This window comes from Elephas maximus, chromosome 5 (genome assembly GCF_024166365.1).
Source record: "Elephas maximus indicus isolate mEleMax1 chromosome 5, mEleMax1 primary haplotype, whole genome shotgun sequence".
NCBI lineage: Eukaryota > Metazoa > Chordata > Mammalia > Proboscidea > Elephantidae > Elephas > Elephas maximus.
The window spans coordinates 163439894-163457117 of record NC_064823.1 but is presented as its reverse complement, the minus strand read 5'-3'; the positions used below and the strand labels follow the sequence as shown (position 1 = coordinate 163457117).

At 53.5% G+C, this 17224-nt stretch overlaps 2 protein-coding genes across 2 annotated transcripts in view; both read left to right on the top strand.

Annotated features, from left to right (window-relative positions):
* TRMT44 (tRNA methyltransferase 44 homolog) overlaps positions 1–17224 on the top strand; it is a 29785-nt gene that overhangs the window by 10169 nt on the left and 2392 nt on the right. Inside the window, exons 6-10 of the mRNA XM_049886664.1 lie at positions 180–251; positions 4612–4718; positions 5592–5775; positions 7915–8332; positions 10660–10776. Coding sequence (XP_049742621.1) covers positions 180–251; positions 4612–4718; positions 5592–5775; positions 7915–8332; positions 10660–10776 — 898 coding nt within the window. The remainder of the gene's footprint in view (positions 1–179; positions 252–4611; positions 4719–5591; positions 5776–7914; positions 8333–10659; positions 10777–17224) is intronic.
* LOC126077377 (uncharacterized) overlaps positions 10795–17224 on the top strand; it is a 1154420-nt gene continuing 1147990 nt past the window's right edge. The window contains exon 1 of the mRNA XM_049886672.1: positions 10795–14983. The gene's annotated coding sequence lies outside the window, so the exon portion shown is untranslated. The remainder of the gene's footprint in view (positions 14984–17224) is intronic.

The window sequence follows — 17224 nt, the reverse complement described above, 5'->3', positions numbered from 1 at the left end:
CCGTCGGTGCCGTGTGGGGCGGGGGTCGCTGCAGATAGCTGAGAGCCTGTGCTCGCACCAATGGGGAATGCTGTGGGGTCTCACGCTGAGTACCAGGGCAGTCCCTGCAGGGCTTTATAGCTTCTGCTAATGTGTGAGGATTGAGCTTGACCTTTGACCTCTAAAATTAACTATTTCAGCATCCAGGCAGAGGGATTGATGTCCGAAGAAGAAGGATATGGGCCATGTTCGGACCAGAGACACAGCTGGAGGTACGAGCTCTCTGGATTCATGTGGTCTCAACACAGACTGTCCTGTTGTATTGGTGGCTCTGATGTGTTGTCAGCCAGTCAGACCTGTGACCACACTAACCCGCATGCGTGTGCCCACTCTGATCTGATGAGAGGTCCCTTGTGTTGCCAGCTGGTCAGATGTGTGGCCACGCTAATCCATGTGAGTCTGATCACTGTGGGATTCACAGAGACAGAAGTGAGTGGGATGAAGGTTCATACTTCTCAACCCTTTCTGGCTAAATTGGAGTAGGGGTGCTCTCTGCTCGGCAGCGGTGCTGTCTGCCCGAGTGTGCGTCTTCCTCCAGGCCGGTGGCCCTCCAGCCCCTCCACCCCCGGGGAAGGGGTGGAGCTGGGACACTTGCTGTGTGTGGCACTATCTCTAGTGCCTGGAGCATGGCATGTCTGCTCAGGTCTCAGTCAGCAGTGAGGCCTCCCTGCAGGGCCCGGCCAGGTGGGGGCCTGTGGGTCAATAGTGAGGCCCCGCTGCAGGACCCAGTCGAGGGCGGGGCCCATGAATCAGCAGTGAGGTCTCCCCTGCAGGACCTAGTGGAGCGGGGCCCATGGGTCAGCAGTGAGGCCTCCCTGCAGGGCCCGGCCAGGTGGGGGCCTGTGGGTCAGCAGTGAGACCCCCCTGCAGGACCCAGTCGAGGGCGGGACCCATGAGTCAGCAGTGAGGTCTCCCCTGCAGGACCTAGTGGAGCGGGGCCCATGGGTCAGCAGTGAGGCCTCCCTGCAGGGCCCCTCCTAGACCTCACTCTGTGTGTTTATATCTTTTTCTGCTTGATTAAAGTTGGCCTTTTCACTGGAGTTTGAGTCATCCCACTGACTTACCGCATCTGAAAAGAGTGGTGGGCTGGCTGGCCTAAAGTTCAGGAGCTGTGCCTACACCCAGGTGGCTGGGGATGAGAGAGAAGGGCTGCGTTGGCAGCTGGGGTCTGAACTGGCCATGGAAGGGAGCTGAGATCTCTCCAAGGTGGATGTTCTCCTCCTCCCTGGACTGGTTGTCAGGATTAGCTGGAGAGAACTCCGCTGGCGCACACAGGATGGATTAAAGGAGTTTTTATTCACGTCTGATGCTTTTCAGAAGGGCTTTACTTCAGTTACATGTCAGCCCTCCACATCCGTGGGTCCCGTGTCCACAGGTTCAACCAGCCAGGGATTGAAAATATTTGGGGACAAAAAAAAAAGTGACGCACAGCGTCCCGTGCTGTAGCCTCCCACCCTCTCACAGATCCTCGTTTCCAGCTTTCATGGGAGCGTCCGTCATTCGCCCTGAGTGTGACGTGTACTGTGCCATCAGGCCTAGGGTCACTGCGTCTGTACTGAACACGTACACACCGTTCCTTGTCGTTATTCCTGGAACAGTCTGGTGTAACAGCTATTCACATAGCATTTACTTTGTGTTAGGTGTTACAAATAACGCAGAGACGGTTTAAAGTGTCCGGGAAGATGTGCGTAGGTTATATGCAAATACTACACCATTTTGTATAAGGGACTTGAGCATATCCGGATACCTAGGGGCGACTTTTGTTTCAAAAAGGATTTTGAATAATATAAGATATCTGTTCTATAAAACAGGAGAAATGATGAAGCAGTTCATTTATTTATCAAGTACTTGAGGCCCGCTGCCTGCCAGACCCTCTTCCGGGTGCAGGGGACGCAGCAGGGACTAAAGGCCCTTCCTGCACGAATGGGGGGGGCGTTCATAGAGTCCACAAACGAACAGTGACCGTGTGGTGTGTAGCCGGGGAGAATGCCCTGGGGAGACGCACAGCAGGCAGCACACGGCCAGGGTGGCACAGGCAGAGGGAAGGCCTGGGCTCAGAAGGCGCACTGAGGTGGAGCTCAGTGAAGGAGGAGGCAGCAGGCAGTAAACTGGAGCTGGGGGGAGGTCAGGCAGCAGGTCCAGAACCAGGCAGCTGTGTAGATGACAGCAGACTGGCTGTGAGCTGTCCAGTCGCCCTCCTTATGGAGCCACAGCCCCCGGGGGGAGAGACGGTTCAAGTCCAGCTCTCCTTCCTGATGAGCTCAGAGGGCAACGTCTCCTTAAAGGGTGGTGTCATGGGTCACCTCCCAGCAGCATTCTGTGTTCCCGGGGGCGTGCCCTATGGAGGCCTGGCCTGTCTGGAAGAACATGGCCACATGTGAAATGCTTTTGTTGGCAAGTGCACCGTACTGTCCAGCTTCCCGGAGCGGGGTTCTCTCCTAGCACAGCGGGTGGATCCAGGAGCAGGTATAATGTTGAGACAGGCCAAGAGGTGGTGCGGCGCTTTCACCCCTTCAGAAGCCTCTTTGAGGCCAGGCAGGAGGGTGCTCAGAAAAAGCAGCTGTTTGTAACAGCAGCCTTGCAGTGATGGGGAAGGGTCTTAATTTTGTTTGTGTGGCTGTGTGTGAAGTGGAGTATTGCAGTTTGCTACATTCAAAATACCAATTAAAACTCCTTATAAAAAGCAAGCGGGATTTTGTTGTCTGGGGTGCTGTTGACAAGGTAGCTGTCGCTGTGATTGTGGTGGTTGTTAAATGTAACTTACGTTTGTGTTGATTAAGAAAAAAAAAACAAAAACCAAACCCATTGCTGTCAAGTCGATCCCAACTCATAGCAACCCTATAGGACGGAGTAGAACTGTCCCGTAGGGTTTCTGAGGAGCGGCTGGTGGCCTCACACTGCCGAACTGTCCCGTAGGGTTTCTGAGGAGCGGCTGGTGGCCTCACACTGCCGAACTGTCCCGTAGGGTTTCTGAGGAGCGGCTGGTGGCCTCACACTGCCGAACTGTCCCGTAGGGTTTCTGAGGAGCGGCTGGTGGCCTCGCACTGCCGAACTGTCCCGTAGGGTTTCTGAGGAGCGGCTGGTGGCCTCACACTGCTGAACTGTCCCATAGGGTTTCTGAGGAGCGGCTGGTGGCCTCACACTGCTGGTGTTTCGGTTAGCAGCCAGGCTCTTAGCCACTGTGCCATGTTTGTGTTCAGACAGGCCATTTAAAGGGACCAGCGTGCCGGCTTAAATCTAGAATGGGTGGTAACGAAGAATAAACAGTGCCAGAGACTCGTTTTTCCTGCTTGTGGATTACACACAGACCAGTCGGGCCTCGCAGTTTCCCGTGTCATTTACGTGTAAATAGATTACACACAGACCAGCCAGGCCTTACTGGTTCCCGTGTCATTTACGTGTAAATAGATTACACACAGACCAGCCAGGCCTTACTGGTTCCTGTGTCATTTACGTGTAAATAGATTACACACAGACCAGCCAGGCCTTACTGGTTCCCGTGTCATTTATGTGTAAATAGAAGCACACAGGCCAGCCGGGCCTTACTGTTTCTCGTGTCATTTATATGTAAATAGATTACACACAGACCAGCCAGGCCTTACTGTTTCCCGTGTCATTTACGTGTAAATAGAAGCACACAGACCAGCTGGGCCTTACTGCTTCCCGTGTCATTTATGTGTAAATAGATTACACACAGACCAGCCGGGCTCTACTGTTTCCCGTGTCATTTACGTGTAAATAGAAGCACATACACAGATTAAGAACCAGAAGGACTGTAGAGCTGTAGAAGGGTGGTAGAGGCCCATGGAAGGTGCCTGGGATTGGGCGCGGATGCCCCTCGTCTGGGCTCTGTCGTTCTAAACTGGCCAGCGCTCCCCTTGGCCTCAGCACTGTGTTGGAGCTTGGCTGCCTTCTGCTCGCCCACTCCGGCTCTTTCTTCCCCCTGTTCTGCCAAAGCGAGACAGTTCGTGTGCTCCATCTTGCCCACAGTTCCTTATTATGTTTAGGTAAGAAACCATGTTTCAGAAGCCAGAGGGGATTAGCCCTCAGAAAGGTCTGCCTAGTTGCCTTCCACCCGGGGTGGCGTAAACAGCTAAGTGATTGACTGCTAACCAAAAGGTTGCTGGTTCAAGCCCACCCAGAGGCATCTCAGAAAACAGGCCTAGCAGTCTGCTTCTGAGAGGTCATAGACTTGAAAACCCTTTGGAGCAGTTCTGCTGCTCACATGGAGTCTCCATGGGTCAGAATTGATTCTGGACTGCAACTAACAACAAGACCCTCTCCAGAGATGACTGGATGTCCCCAGTATGACGTGTCCTCTGAGGGAGGCCCTGGGCTGGGCACCTTCACTCTCCCTCTGATTCTCAGTGGCCTCGTGGCAGCAGGCTGCCTCCTGCCCTCTCTGGGGGAAGCCCACAGGGCGTTGAGTCAGATCTGGGCACATAAGCCGGCCATGCGGTGTGAGTCCAGCGTGTGACCACAGGGCCTTTGCTCATCCACTCTGCCTTGCTGCCTCTGCAGTCTCAGGTTTATCTACTTGACACTTGGTCTCCTTTTTGTGGTGTTCTCTAGGAAGGTGCAGTCACACCCGAGGATAAGAGCCTCTTTCCTGATGTGGACTGGTTAATCGGTAACCATTCTGATGAACTCACGCCGTGGATACCTGTGATCGCAGCCAGGTAAGGGGGAGTGGGCCTGGCAGGGGCCGAGACATGCTGTTGTCATCCAGACGGCGCTGTGCAGGATGGAAACCTCGAGCCACGTGTGGCCCCTGAGCACCTGGAGTGTGGCCAGTCCAAGTTGTTGGAACAATAACATGTGACTTTATTCGGTTGAATTAAATGTATTGTTAATGTGTATCCCACCTGTTTTTTTTTACTTTTTAAAAGTGTGGCTACTTGGCATTTCCAATTACCTAAATGGTTCGCACTGCATTTCTCCTGGACAGTGCTGTGCTTGCTTCCACGGTGGCTATAGCCAATATTGGAAGACGTATCTTTTTTCACGAAGTTTTTTTCCTGGTAAGAGGAGGGTTTGTCCTCAGAGGAAAACCCTGTCAATACAGCAGACCCTTCACGGTGGCGTTGGTCTCTTCATCGTGAGCGCACGCACGCCTGTTGCGCTGAGGAACACTATGCGCTGCTGCAGGTCTCCTTTGTCCAGGAGCCGTGTGGCTGCTTCAGCGCTCAGGGAACAACACAGGCCAAGCACCAGCTCTGACGTGGCCTCGGGTGTGCCTGCCTCTGAGACCTCCAAGTCGTAGCTGGAATCTCAGTGCTTCAGAAAGCCTTAGATTATAGCTGACAAGCCTGTCTGCGACGGAAAGGTATTCTTTATAAAAATAATAGAATTCGTGGCTTGTCAGAGACACATAACACGATGCATTGTTTCTAGAAATTAAGCTGGGGAGGACTGCAGCTCTTTTTTATTAGCCAGGAGCAGATCTTGTCTGTTTTGCCCTGATCCGTCACTGCCCAAGTGGGTCTCTGCTGTTGGACTTAATGACACTGTTCAAGGCTTTTGGTTTCTCTGGTTGTTGATTCTTCTTCAAGGTCGTCCTACCATTGCCGTTTCTTTGTCCTTCCCTGCTGCTTCTTTGACTTCGTTGGGAAATACCCCCGGCGGCAGAGCCAGAAGACGCAGTATCGCGAGTACCTGGATTTCATTAAGGAAGTGGGGCTGACCTGCGGCTTTCACGTAGAGGAAGACTGCCTTCGGATTCCTTCAACCAAAAGAGTACGTCCTGACCAGCGTCCTGACCGACGCCACTGTCCCTGGGCTCTGTCGGCATGTCCATGGAGCGTGCGGGCTGAGTCACATGGTGATTGACGAGCTTTTGCGGTGGCTGGGCCCTCCTCTGGAGACTCCCGGCACTTCCTCCCCAGGCCTGTACCGGCTCTGCGGGGCCCTCACAGAGTCCGTTTCCTCTGCAGATGCCCTGATGGCCCTCGGGGCCTCTTCCCAGAGCAGGCGGCAGCTTGACAGAGCAGTGACTTCTAACCTGAGCACGGCCTGAGGTTAAACCGTTTATGTAAAATTCCCACTTCTTGTTTGGATTCTTGAATAATTGGCTAAAGTTGAGGTTTGCCCTGCTCTGTTTCAGAAGTTCAAAATGATTTCACATTTTTTCATCAGAGTCTCATTAATTCAGCCGGAGTGTCATTTGGTGATGGTTGAAATGGGCCCTCTCACTGTCTGCGCAACAGTGTTGTCATGGTGCTTGCCGGGCCAGGTTGACCTGGTGGCATCAGCCCCCCATTCAGAGGGCCCGGCCCTTTGGGAAGAGCCCTGTGGAGTATTTATGTTAATTTACATCAATTTTCTAATACCGTTCTTTTACAAGACTGTCGGTGTGCCCTTTTCACATCACAGTCACGGAGCTGGGTTGCTTGATGTGGAAGGATCAGGGCAGGTTAGAGCTCAGCTCTTGGCTCCCCACCTCCTGGCCATGCTCCCCCGGGCCGGCCACGCAGCTTCCTGAGCCCAGGTCGTCATCTGTAGGTGGGGGAGAACATTGCCCACCTCGGGCTGTGTTGGGGGTGACAAAAGTGGCACGCTGTAGATGCTCGCTGACGGCATTGACTGTGGCCCCATGGTCCAGACTCAGAGGCTCCCCTCAGCTGGCGTCGTGTGCAGGACTGATGCTGACTTGGTCGGTGCTCAGACTGGTTTTGGGGGTTTTCCTAGGACTCGTCCTCAGGGCCTTGGAGCGTTGTCTGACGTATCCTCTGCTTTGGTGGGCCGTAGTCTTCTGAGGTGGGATTTTGGGAACAGGTCACACTGGGTCGTCGGGTCGGTAAGGATCCTGCAGTTCTGGTGTGTGCATTTGCTGTCTGTGCATCAGTGCCTGAGAGCACGGCCAGCGCTTCATCTCCCTGAGCCCCGGTTTCCTCGTGGCTGCAGGGCTGGGGTGAGTGCAGCAGTGGGCATGAGTGAGTCACGACTCGTAAAGCCGTGCCCAGGGCAGGTAGTTAGCGCAGGCCAGGCACTGCCTCTTCCCCTGGACAGAGAGCTGAGTCACGTGCCCGACATGACACACCAGAGGTGGTAGAGGTGGACGGTCAGTAAGATGACGCCCTGATGCAGCGGGACCTGCTTCTTTTTGTGACCGATAAACTGGCTTCAAAGCTAGTACTCAAAGAGAACGTGTGGAACTACCATGGCGTCAGCGTGAGCATACGCCTCCCTCCAGCGCATCCCTGGGTGCTTGTAACTCACCCCATGAGCGTGAAAAACGTCTAACCCTTCTGTAGGGTTAGCATCACTTCTGCTCCCAAGGCACGTGTGGGACCGAATGAGGGTGGACCAGTGACGTGTCCCCAGGCTCCGGTGCCCAGGGTCGCAACTCACAATTCATGCACACTTGTTGAATATCTGAAAATATGCAGGGCGAGATTTTTCATGGGCTCTCACTGTTTTTTATTTTTATTATTTTTTAAGTTCTTTCGTTTTTAAAAATATTTTTAAAGTAATTCATGTTGGTCTTTTTTTTTTGTTTCAACAAAGAGAAATTTATTTTCTCATAGTCTAGTAGGCTAGAAGTCCAACCTCAGGGCATCAGCTCCAGGGGAAGGCCTTCTCTCTCTGTCACCTCCAGAGGAAGGTCCTTCTCATCAGTCTTCTCTTGGACTAGGAGCTTCTCCACGCGGGAACCCCAGGTCCAAAGGATGCGCTTTGCTCCTTGTGCTGCTTTCTTGGTAGTATGAGGTCCCCCATATCTCTCTGCTGTATCGGTGCCATTTGATAAAATACAGACTTTTATCATAAGAGATTGAACGCTTCTACGTGATTTGTCCTCAAGCGCAGGAGAACTCCGTGGGAACGTTGAGGTGCCGTGAGCCTGCCGAGATGACAATTTGCTTGTTTCCAATGCAGGTTTGCCTCGTGGGGATGTCCCGGACGTACCCACCCGATGCAGAAATTTCCCTCGACGAGAAGAGGACTCGGTACATTCATAGTCGGCGGCGACCTGGGGGCCCACTGCCCAAGGAACCTTCTCATCCTCCACCCAAGGGACAGGACTGGACTGGCCCCCGGCATGGCCCCCGAGCCCAGGAAGCTGGGCCTGAGCCCGGGCCTGCAGCACGAGGGGCAGGGGCCCAGGCAGAGGGGCTCTGGCTGTCGGGGTTCCAGCCCCGAGAGACAGTGGAGCGCGTGAGGAACTGTTCTGCTCTCCCTCGTGACTTCATCGACCGCGTGGTTCTGCAGGTGGCCCGCCTGCTGTTGGGCAGGAAGCAGCCAAGCACAGGAGGGGATTCTCAGGACACCAGCGTGAAGCCCTGGAACCCAGGAGGTAAGGCACCCCCACCCAATGGGGGCATGCACCGTCCGTCTACCACGCCCTTCCTCCTGTGCAGCCGTGGGAGACCACATGGGGCTGCCTGTCCTTAACTGGTTCTCAGAGAGAGAGAGAGTGATGTTGGACGGGCTGCTTACCACCTCGTGCTCTAAAGCTTCGGCCTGGTTTCTGTTAGCACAGCAGACTTTACGTGCCTCGGGAGGGAGGCTGGGGCCCAGCGTGTTCACGCGGGACCTTTAACCAGCCTTCTGGATGCACAAGGGTCAGGCTCTGCAGCACCTCGTTTTCAGCCTGTGGTGGTATGCAAAGAGACTGGACAGAGGGACCAGGAAAACGCACCATCCCCTTGAGTGTAGTGATTTGATAGTTCTTCAATTCTCTGAGATCTCAAAAACGGGAGAATCAGACATGACGAAGGGAGATTGTTCTCATGCAGGGCATGCTGACCTCTGTGGCCCTCGAGAGGGACAGATCAAAGCACAGCTTCTCACCGTGACTTTACCTCCAGGGAGGAGCTCCCCTCTCCTGACTCTGCTGCCAGCCAGGAGAGATGGTGGTGGGCAGCCAGGGGGCGCTGTGGAGCCAGCTCGTTTGGGGATTGAGCTAGAGCTGAACCTGAGTTACAGAGTCCCTGAGGAGGTCAGGTCCTCCTCCTTGCCCCTGCTGCTTGCTGGCCCAGGGCCGAGCAGATCCAGGAGGAAGCAGCCATGTCTCACTTCTCCTCTTCTTCATCTAAACTGTGAGATGTCAGGTCTTCTTTCTCCTTATTCCCTTTGACTCTGCTCTCAGGCTATGGGGGCCTCCCTTGTCAGGCTGGTGTTCCCTCTGCAGATGTTGTTGGGTGACCCAGGCTGTGGGGACCTGCTGGTCCCTGCCCCTGGGGAGGAAGCCTCAGGTCCAGCCTCTCAGCTGGCGGGCTGCACCCTACATCTGTGAGGGGACCGGGACCCCGGGAAGCAGCACTGTGCAGCAGCCTCAGCCGGCCGAGCTCACAGAGTGGTCGGGAGTGGCAGGAAGGCTTTCAGGGAGGTATTTAAAGCATTTCTTCAGACCTTCTCCCTCCTCTTGGTGGATTGGAGGCAGCTGAGGGGTGGCAGGTGAAATGACGGTGGCCACAAAACAGGTGTCTGCCCCGAGGGTCTTTGAGTGGCATAGGGGAGCTGGTTTCCAGTCTCCAGATCAACCCTCCAGGCAGGCCTGAGGGTCCTCAGCTCGCCTGCATGCTGGTGGTAAGGGCAGAGGAGACGTGGAGGCAGCGCCTCCTGTGGGCAGTTCCTGGCAGATGAGTTCAGGAAACCCACCAGCTGCTGTGGGGTCAACCCTGTCGGAGAACTCTGCTCCACAGGGTTTTCGGTGGCTGGTATTTTGGATGTAGATTGCCAGGCCTTTCATCTGAGGCACCTCTGGGTGGACTCGAGTATCTAACCTTTCGGTTATCAACTGAGAGCATTATCCATTTTTGCCACCCAGGGACTCCAGAACAAGCGGATTTCAGCCTCACGTGAAGTTTGGTGTTTTGGCAATAAAGTGCTCTCTGCTTACCAGGCTTCTGGGAGATCAGAGTTGAGTGTGAATTTCCTGAGGCCTGAGAACAGTCAGCTCTAAACAGGAACATCTGTGGTAGTGTTTCATCCCACAGAAGCCCTCTTGCAGGAAATGCCCTGCCGGGAGCCAGCGAGCTCTGGAGCCTGGCTGGCTGGGTGGCAGAGCAGCCGTGGGGGAGCCCCGGCTTTTGTGGCCAGCTTGGCCCTCTGTCCTCAGTGCAAGAACCTGGGAGAAAGGAGGGCAGGTGACACTGACCATGCTGTCCGGTCATTTAGCACAGTCTCCAAGGCCATGGAGTCATCCCTGGCCTCTCGCCTGTCCAGGCCATGCCCTCAGATGTGACACAGACGCTGTGGACGTGAGGTTGTCCCTCTCCCCTCGCCTGTCCAGGCCATGCCTTCAGATGTGACACAGACCCCGTGGACGTGAGGTTGTCCCTCTCCCCTCGCCTGTCCAGGCCATGCTTTCAGATGTGACACAGACCTGTGGCTGTGGGGTCATCCCTGTCCCCTCACCCGTCAGGCCGTGCCCTCAGATGTGACACAGACCCCATGGCTATGGAGTCATCCCTGCCCCCTTGCCTGTCAGGCTGTGCCCTCGAAGCTAGTGAGGTCCTGCTCTCAGGGGCCCACTCTTGTGGGCCGTGGGTGACATGGCCCTTCCTGCACTATGATTTGCGTTTCGGAGCCAGAACTGATTTCAGGGTGTGGCTTTTTTTGCACATTTAGCTGGTTTGTGATGGTCTCTTTGTTTTCTGGGGAAACTTGTCTCATCAGGAAGCCTCTCCTTAGCCGAAGTCGCCAGCGAGATGGACAAGGAGACGCTGCAGAGACTGAAGAGGGAGTGCGGGGGCCTGCAGACGCTGCTCCGGAACCGCCACCAGGTGTTCTCAGGTGAGGGCTGTCCCCAGGTGTGGCACCACTCGCTGTTCCTACCTCATTGAGTTGCCTTACACCCCACTGCTAACATCACTGTCCTTCCTTTTTTCTTTTTGATAAATATCTCGCTTTAGGATTGTGAGATTTGCAGGGAGTCTGCAAAGGTAGGACAGAGAGCCCTGTGTGCCCCCACACACCATGTCGGGGTGTGCCCCCTGAGCGTCTGCACTGTCCTGCTGCACGGCACCCAGCTGGGGCTGCTGTCGGGAGAGCTCTCCTGGGCACTGCTGTCTGCTGGGTCTCTGGCAGCCTGTGCTAACCCGTCGAGAGCCACAGACCAGGCGCCAGGCTCAGGACAGGTACACCCAGGGTCTGAGGCCTGGGCCCTGCCTGGCCCTTCCCCCATGTGCTAGGTGGGGATGTTCATGGAAGAGCTGTACTTTGGGGTTGAGGGTCTTGGTCCCTCCACCCCAGAGCCTAGGCCCTCCTAGGACAGGAGGGCCCTCTTGCCTGCTCGTTCTCTGACTGCCCACAAAGCAAGGTGGACGGCTTTTGCACTACCCCCTCTACCCTCTACCCTCCACCCTCTGCGCTACACCTTCCCCATCTGCCCTACTCCCTCTCCCCCCGCCTGGGAGCAAGGTCTAGGGTGGAGGGCAGCTAGGCTGGGGCTCACATAGGCGCCTGCATGTGTGGCAAGTCCCACATCTCAAGTGTCAGGTGTGCACACGTGAGCGTGGCCCAGTAGACTGCTATGTATCCGCTGCCTAGGGGCTTGCCTCAGCAGCTCTTTTCCTTCTTCCTCATGGGGGCTTGGAGCAGACCCAGCTGGCATCCCTGTGGGCACCAGTGTGTATCGTTTACAGTGGGTGTCTTCCTGCGTCACCTTACTGCCGTGAGCACTGTTTCCATAGGCATCATGACCTGCTGGGAGACAAGCCGAGGGGTTGGCATGGGGGGCCCTTAGGAAATGCATGGGAGCTGGGACTTGAGGGAAGGCAGGAGTCAGAGGGGTGACAAGGGCAGGGAACAGCAGGGGAGGCAGAGGGAACAGCATGAGCAAAGGGCGTGCACGTGGAGGAGCAGGGTGACAGGATGAGGGTGGGCCAGGGCCCTGGCGAGAAGGACTGGATCCTGTGACATTGTGGCTCTGTTGGGGTGTGGCAGTAGGAAGGAGGTCCCCTGGGGCCCCAATCCCATGTGGCGTTGCCTGTGGGTGTAGGCCAGCTTCCCGCTCTGGGTATAGGCTGGCTCCCCACTGGTCTCTCGGCTGCCTGGACTCCACCTTGCTGGGCTGTCTTGAAGATCAGACACAGGCCTGCATGCCAGTCCCCAGAGCAGTGCCCAGCCCTGTGGTTGGTACTGAAGGAGTGGCACACGAGGACACCATGTGTAGGCTCTCCTGTGTGTGCACACAAGGACATGGTGTGCGTGCTCCCATGTGCACACGAGGACACGGCATGTGGGCTCCCGTGTGTGCACAAGGACACAGCGTGCGGGCTCCCCTGTGTGCACACGAGAATCTGGCGTGCGGGCCCCCCATGCGAGCATAGTGTGTGTACATGGTGGGCATGCTTCCTTTGGACCCATGGTCACTGTTGCCCAGCTAAACTTGATTCTCATCTAACTCAGTTCCACCTGAGTACGCGCAGTCCGGTGGGCAGGCGGCCTGGCGTAGCCTTGCCTGAGGAGCCTGCCGGGAGGGTCACAGCGCAGGTTGGGGTAGGCAGCTGGGGACCGCAGCAGGGCTTTCTGAGCCAGAGGGCACAGCCGGCCTGGAGCCCGCTTCCTGTTTCTCAGCATTAGTACACTAGCCGTCTTCCTGAGCAGAAGTCCCCTTTTTTCTGTTGCTCAGCACAGTTTTGTTTGGTTTTACGGCTTAGTCTCTGTTTTCCACCGTAGATATGCATGTAGCGTTTGCTTCTCTGTGCAGTTCACGTGGGGGGCATGTTTATTCCTGGAAGCTCTTCTGAGGAGACCAGGGGCCGAGCTCCAGAGAAACATTTTTTCCCAGTCCTGCAGAAACACACCCTGAAGCACTGAGCTGGGAGTTTTTTGTTTTTTCAGTAATAATGTCTGGTCTCTAAAAGAATTAAAGATAAAAACACCAAGCCCGTTGCAGTTGAGTGGACTTTGACTCACAGCGATCCTATAGGACAGAGTAGAACTGCCCCATAAGGCTTCCAAGGGTGTAATCTTTAGAAAGCAAACTGCCGCGTCTTTCTCCTGTGGAGTGGCTGGTGGGTCAGAACCACTGACCTTTCATTTAGTAGCCGAGTGCTAACCACTGCACCACCAGGGCTCCTTCTAAAGAGTGAGGAGGCAGTAAGAACGGTCTCAGGTGGCATGGTTCAGCTCACACGGGGCACCTCTGTGCAGGTGCCGTACTGGCCTCCTGCCTGTAGCTTCCCCAGGCCCGATCCATCTCCCCGGGTCCCTCTTAAGAGCCTTGTAGAACGAGAGCTGTGTGAGACTGGCGTGCTGGTCCCACCCTGAGGTGCAGCTTTCAGAGGCTGGGGTGCTGACCCCTCTCACGGCGAGGGAGCTGGCTGCTCCCGAGTGCCCCACGCTGCCTGGGTCCCCCTCTCCCTACAGATTTTCATAGTGATTTTCTGGAAGCATCTTTAGCCAGTCCATCAAGATACTTTTGTGAAGCCTTCATGAGTGGTGGGGAGGCAGGGGCTGGCCAGTTTCTCATTCTGTGTCAAGCAGGCCTGAGGAATGCCCCCATTAGGGAGGAGAGATCTTCAGACACCTTGGATGAAAAGTGAATCTTGTTAACTATCTCATGTTGATAAAAAGCGACACAAGGCTCATTTCCTGCTGTCCCATGTCTCCATCTCTGACAACAGCCGTCACGTGGCACTTTCTCTCCCTGAGGCTGACCGCCCGGGCTAGGCCACACCTCAGTTAAATGTTAGAGGACGCAGCCCTTCAGATCGACTGTCCAGTAGGCAGACGCCAGCCTGTGCTGGTTCTCTGTGCCCCCAGTGGGTTTTGTAATCTGCGAGATTGGCTCCAGAACTCACAGAAAGGGCTGTGCTTACCACGTTGTTGTTGGGTGCCCTGGAGTCAATTCTGACTCAGCGACCCCGTGTGACAGAGAAGAACTGCTCCCTAGGTTTTCTAGACTGTAATCTTTACAGGAGCAGACTGCCGCATCGTTCTCCCGCGGAGCAGCTGGTGGGTTCCAGCCACTGACCTTTCGGTTAGCAGCTGAGTGCTTAACCACTGCACCACCATGGTTCCTTGTACTTACAATAACCACTTTGTTACCCAATTAGGGTCTGTGCCCTGGAGCGGTCGAGCCAATGAAACACACCCCAAGTCAGAAAGAGTGAGAAAGTTTATTCAGGAGATGTGTGCATCACGGGGGACCCGGCAGCAACATTGTCTGTCTTTATGGAGTCCCGAAGTGCAGTTTTACATCAGGGCTTATATAGAATCTTACAAGGGTTGTTGTTGTTAGGTGCCATCGAGTCGGTCCTAACTCACAGCGACCCTGTCTACCACAGAACGAAACTCTGCCCGGCCCTGTGCCGTCCTTACAGTTGTTGCTGTGCTTGAGCTCATTGTTGCACCCCCTGTGTCAGTCCACCTCGTTGAGGGTCTTCCTCTTTTCCACTGACCCTGTACTCTGCCAAGCATGATGTCCTTCTCCAGGGACTGGTCCCTCCTGACAACATGTCCAAAGTATGTAAGATGCAGTCTCGCCATCCTTCCCTCTAAGGAGCATTCTGGCTGCACTTCTTCCAAGACAGAGTTGTTTGTTCTTTTGGCAGTCCGTGGTATATTCAGTATTCTTCGCCAACACCACAATTCACAGGCGTCAACTCTTCTTCCGTCTTCCTTATTTATTGTCCAGCTTTCACATGCATATGACGCGATTGAAAACACCATGGCTTGGGTCAGGCGCACCTTAGTCTTCAAGGTGGCATCTTTGCTCTTCAACACTTTAAAGAGGTCCTTTGCACCAGATTTGCCCAATGCAATGCGTCTTTTGATTTCTTGACTGCTGCTTCCATGGCTGTTGATTGTGGATCCAAGTAAAATGAAATCCTTGACAACTTCAATCATTTCTCCGTTTATCACGATGTTGCTCATTGGTCCAGTTGTGAGGATTTTTGTTTTCTTTATGTTGAGGTGTAATGCATAGTGAAGGCTGTGGTCTTTGATCTTCATCAGTAAGTGCTTCAGGTCGTCTTCACTTTCAGCAAGCAAGGTTGTGTCATCTGCGTAACGCAGGTTGTTAATGAGTCTTCCTCCAATCCTGATGCCTTGTTCTTCATATAGTCCAGCTTCTCATATTATTTGCTTGGCATACAGATTGGACAGGTATGGTGAAAGGATACAACCCTGGCGCACACCTTTCCTGACTTTAAACCAATCAGCATCGCCTTATTCAGTCTGAACAACTGCCTGTTGATCTACGTAAAGGTTCGTCATCAGCATGATTAAGTGTTCTGGAATTCCAGAACACTGGAATTCTTCGCCATGTTATCCATAATTTGTTATGATCCACACAGTCGAATGCCTTTGCATACTTAATAAAACACAGGTAAACATCTTTCTGGTATTCTCTGCTTTCAGCCAGGATCCATCTGACCTCAGCAGTGATATCCCTGGTTCCATGTCCTCTTCTGAAACCAGCCTGAATTTCTGGCACTTCCCTGTCGATATACTGCTGCAGCCACGTTTGAATGATCTTCAGCAAAATTTTGCTTGTGTGCGATATTAATGATATTGTTTGATAATTTCCCATAAATGGCGACTATACACGTGGACCTCACCAGATGGAATACACAGAAATCAAATTGACTGCATCTGTGGAAAGAGACGATGGAAAATCTCAATATCATCAGTCAGAGCAAGGCCAGGGGCCGACTGTGGAACAGACCATCAATTGCTCATAAGCAAGTTCAAGCTGAAACTGAAGAAAATCAGAGGAAGTCCATGAGAGCCAAAATATGACCTTGAGTACATCCCACCTGAATTTAGAGACCATCTGAAGAATAGATTTAATGCATTGAACACTGGTGACCGAAGACCAGATGAGTTGCGGAAGGACATCAAGGACATCATATATGAAGAAAGAAAGAGGTCACTGAAAAGACAGGAAAGAAAGAAAAGACCAAGGTGGATGTCAGAGGAGACTCTAAAACTTGCCCTCAAACGTCAAACAGCTAAAGCAAAAGGAAGAATTGATGAAGTAAAAGAACTGAACAGAAGATTTCAAAGGGCAGCTCTAGAAGACAAAGTATTATAATGACATGTGCAAAGGGCTGCAGGTAGAAAACCAAAAGGGAAGAACATGCTCGGCGTTTCTCAAGCTGAGAGAACTGAAGAAAAAATTCAAGCCTTGAGTTGCAATACTGAAGGATTCTATGGGGAAAATATTAAACGACGCAGGAAACATCAAAAGGAATACACAGAGTCATTATACCAAAAAGAATTAGTCAGTATTCAACCATTTCAAGAGGTAGCATATGATCAGGAACCGATGGTACAGAAAGAAGAAGTCCAAGGTGCTCTGAAGGGATTGGTGAAAAACAAGGCTCCAGGAATTGATGGAATATCAGTTGAGATGTTTCAACAAACAGATGCAGCGCTGGAGGTGGTCACTCGTCTATGCCAAGAAATATGGAAGACAGCTTCCTGGCCAACCGACTGGAGGAGATCCATATTTATGCCTGTTCCCAGGAAAGGTGATCCAACTGAATATGGAAATTATAGAACAATTAATATTTACAAGGGTTAGAAGTATCTTTGTCGTCTGCAGATGGCCTGGCCGGAGGAGTTGTTAATCATAGGTAGTGACAGAAGCCTACGAGACTGCTCTTTATCAGGCAAAGACATACAGATCAGACACCTAGGCTCTGATTTTCCTGTGTTTGGGGGGGCGGGTGTGAGTCACAGAACAAAACAAAGCTGCTGTGTCAGATCAAACAAAGAACAAAGGTATTAGTGTTAGAGCAAAACCAAGTCATTCACAGGTACGCCCAGGAGGAGGCAGGCAGAGGAGGGAGAAAACACGTAGGTTCATTGTGGCGTTAGTTATGTCAAGCTCCCAGTCGTCCGTTTTGAAAAGGAGAAAACATCCTGGGGGGTACTGGGGTCACAGTGTAATCACCAAAGGATACACACAGGTCTTGCTCTGGGAGAATTGCAGGCCTGAGTCTAATATTGTCCCCAGGGACATGCCACAGCTACCAGCCTTCAGGAGGTCCAGCCCCTTCCCTGTCAGGGCCTCTTATCAGCTGTGGGGCCTCAGCACAGGTGCCCCTCCCTCCCTTCCTGTCTGCCAGGTGTGGTCCCTGGGCCTCCTGGCTGTTTTGGAAAACAAAGGCACCTTGATTCCTGGCAAATTCCAAGGGTTGTTTTCAGGAACCAGAGACAAAAGACCAAATGGAGTTCTTGGACACAGGCACTGGCTCCTTGCACGGTTTGTCGGTTTGTCGGGTGG